The sequence below is a fragment of the Rhea americana genome, unplaced genomic scaffold (genome assembly GCF_003343005.1).
Source record: "Rhea americana isolate MKP2758 unplaced genomic scaffold, rheAme1 scaffold_0, whole genome shotgun sequence".
Classification (NCBI taxonomy): domain Eukaryota; kingdom Metazoa; phylum Chordata; class Aves; order Rheiformes; family Rheidae; genus Rhea; species Rhea americana.
The window spans coordinates 14,674,778-14,677,106 of NW_028185037.1; the positions used below are offsets into that span (position 1 = coordinate 14,674,778).

At 43.8% G+C, this 2,329-nt stretch overlaps 1 protein-coding gene across 1 annotated transcript; it reads left to right on the plus strand.

Annotated features, from left to right (window-relative positions):
• Positions 1 to 187: 187 nt before the first annotated feature.
• MYC (MYC proto-oncogene, bHLH transcription factor) lies at positions 188 to 2,084 on the plus strand. The gene has a single exon (XM_085317222.1). The coding sequence runs from the start codon at positions 830 to 832 to the stop codon at positions 1,517 to 1,519; it is 690 nt and encodes a 229-aa protein (XP_085173348.1). The 5' UTR covers positions 188 to 829; the 3' UTR covers positions 1,520 to 2,084.
• The last annotated feature ends 245 nt before the right edge of the window (positions 2,085 to 2,329 follow it).

Consider the following 2,329-nt stretch of genomic DNA (forward strand, 5'->3'; position numbering starts at 1 on the left):
CTCTCCCCGCCCGCCGCCCGAGGACTCAACCCTCCCCCCGGCCCTTCCTCCCAGTGCGTGTGCTTTTTAAAATGCCACGTTAGCGAGGCACGCTCAGAGACTCCCGGTGAATGTATTTGCTGGAAAACTAACCCAGTTTTCCCTCTAGAGGTGAAGGGAACAAAGGGGAGGGAAAAAAAAGGGGGGGGGGGAGAAACTTTCCTAACGGGGTCGGAATTGGTCTCCAAAGCTGGAGCGGTGTCCAAGTGAAGCCGCTTTCCAGTGACATCTCCGGGCTGGGAAGGAGTTAACTCGAGCGCTGGAGCCGCAGGGAGAGTGTGTGCAGGCAGGGAGGTGCTAGTGAAAGTGACTGCAGCGCAGTGAATGGGGCTGGGAAAGTTTTAGAAWTGCTTCCTTAGGTATTTGACAGCGTGTTCCGTTTGCTCGTAAATTTGGGTTGAAAGCGAGTTGCTACTCAAAGCACTACCGCCCTCACTCGCCGCTCCCCCCCCCCCACACACACACACACTTGGATTTTTCACAAATTAGTCGATCAGAAAGATTCAGAAAATGTCTCTGCACACACATGTGTGTTAAGTAAGCTTTCTTGCAGCGTGGCCAAAGCCCTCTAAATCCTTAATTAAGGGCAGCTTGAGTCTGGAAGCTTTATTGCGCTGTACTGCTGACAATCGAGGTTAAACTTTCTGCTATCTTTCATACGTTCTTCAGAATTACGCAAGATCTTTGCAACTTTTGAAATCAGGGATCCAGGGCTTAGAACACACAGTCCATGTCCTATTGCGCTTGAAATAGTGTCTTCCTTAAAGGAAAGCAGAGTCTCAGCATCGAAATGGTTTTAATATGGCTTTGTCAACAAGTTCCTGACTGCACAGCTGGGAGTAGCATTCCCTTATACATACATTGCTCTTTATGTTATTTGTTTACACAGATTCACTTACATTTTTTTTCCCTTGCAGAAGAAGAACAAGAGGAAGACGAAGAAATTGATGTTGTTACCCTTGCTGAAGCGAATGAATCCGAATCYAGCACAGAGTCCAGCACAGAAACATCAGAAGGGCACAGTAAGCCCCACCACAGCCCGCTAGTTCTCAAACGGTGTCACGTCAACATCCATCAGCACAATTACGCTGCTCCTCCCTCCACCAAGGTTGACTATCCCGCTGCAAAAAGGCTAAAGTTGGACAGTGGCAGAGTTCTCAAACAGATCAGTAATAACCGCAAATGCTCGAGTCCCCGCACGTCAGACTCGGAAGAGAACGATAAGAGGCGAACGCACAACGTCTTGGAGCGCCAGAGGAGAAACGAGCTGAAGCTGAGTTTCTTCGCCTTGCGCGATCAGATACCGGAGGTGGCCAACAACGAAAAGGCACCCAAGGTTGTCATCCTGAAAAAAGCAACAGAATACGTTCTTTCTATCCAGTCAGACGAACACAGACTGATCGCAGAGAAAGAGCAGTTGAGGAGGCGGAGGGAACAGTTGAAACACAAACTTGAGCAGCTAAGGAACTCTTGTGCGTAGGAACTCTTGGGCATCATTTAGAATAACCCAAATTAGACTGAAACTATGATATTAATGTTTCTAATATCGCTCATGAACTACACCCAGACCATAAAGGACGAAACAATTGCAACTGCATGCTGTGCGATTTAACTTGAGACTACACAACCTTGGCTAGATCTCCGAACGGTTTAGCCAGAACCTCAAAACTGCCTCATAATTGATACTTTGGGCATAAGGGATGATGGGACATTCTTCATGCTTGGGGATGAACTCTTCAACTTTTTTCTTTCAAAATTTTGTATTTAAGGCATTTTTTCTTATGAGAATTCCAAAAAGTTGTCCCCAGATTGCTGTATATATTTACACATCTTATTGCCATGTAAATACCTTTAATAAAATCTTTATAGAAAATGTGCAACATTAATACACAGCAGTTGTGGCAACTGGATTTATACTTGTCTTGAACTTCTGTGCCATAACATTTCACAGTTTTGTTTTTTATTTAAATACATTTTTCTTTTAAAAATGATTTTTATTTTGTTTTTAGATAAATAAATATTTGCCCGAAATATAATTAGCTAAATCCTGTGTAAAGACTTTGCTTTGTCTTACAGTATTGTCATTAGATGCTCGTTTCCATGTTATTCTTCTCCATATCATTGTGCTAGTGATCCGATGAAAGCCAAAGCACAATTTAAAGTCAGATGAGAAGAAATAATAATGGTTTGGCAGCTTAATAGGGAATTTCCCTTTCTTCCCTCCCGCCTATTGATTTTAAGTAGTTTAGACCAATGGTCCTTGTCAGTTCAACCAGTTTTACCACCAATG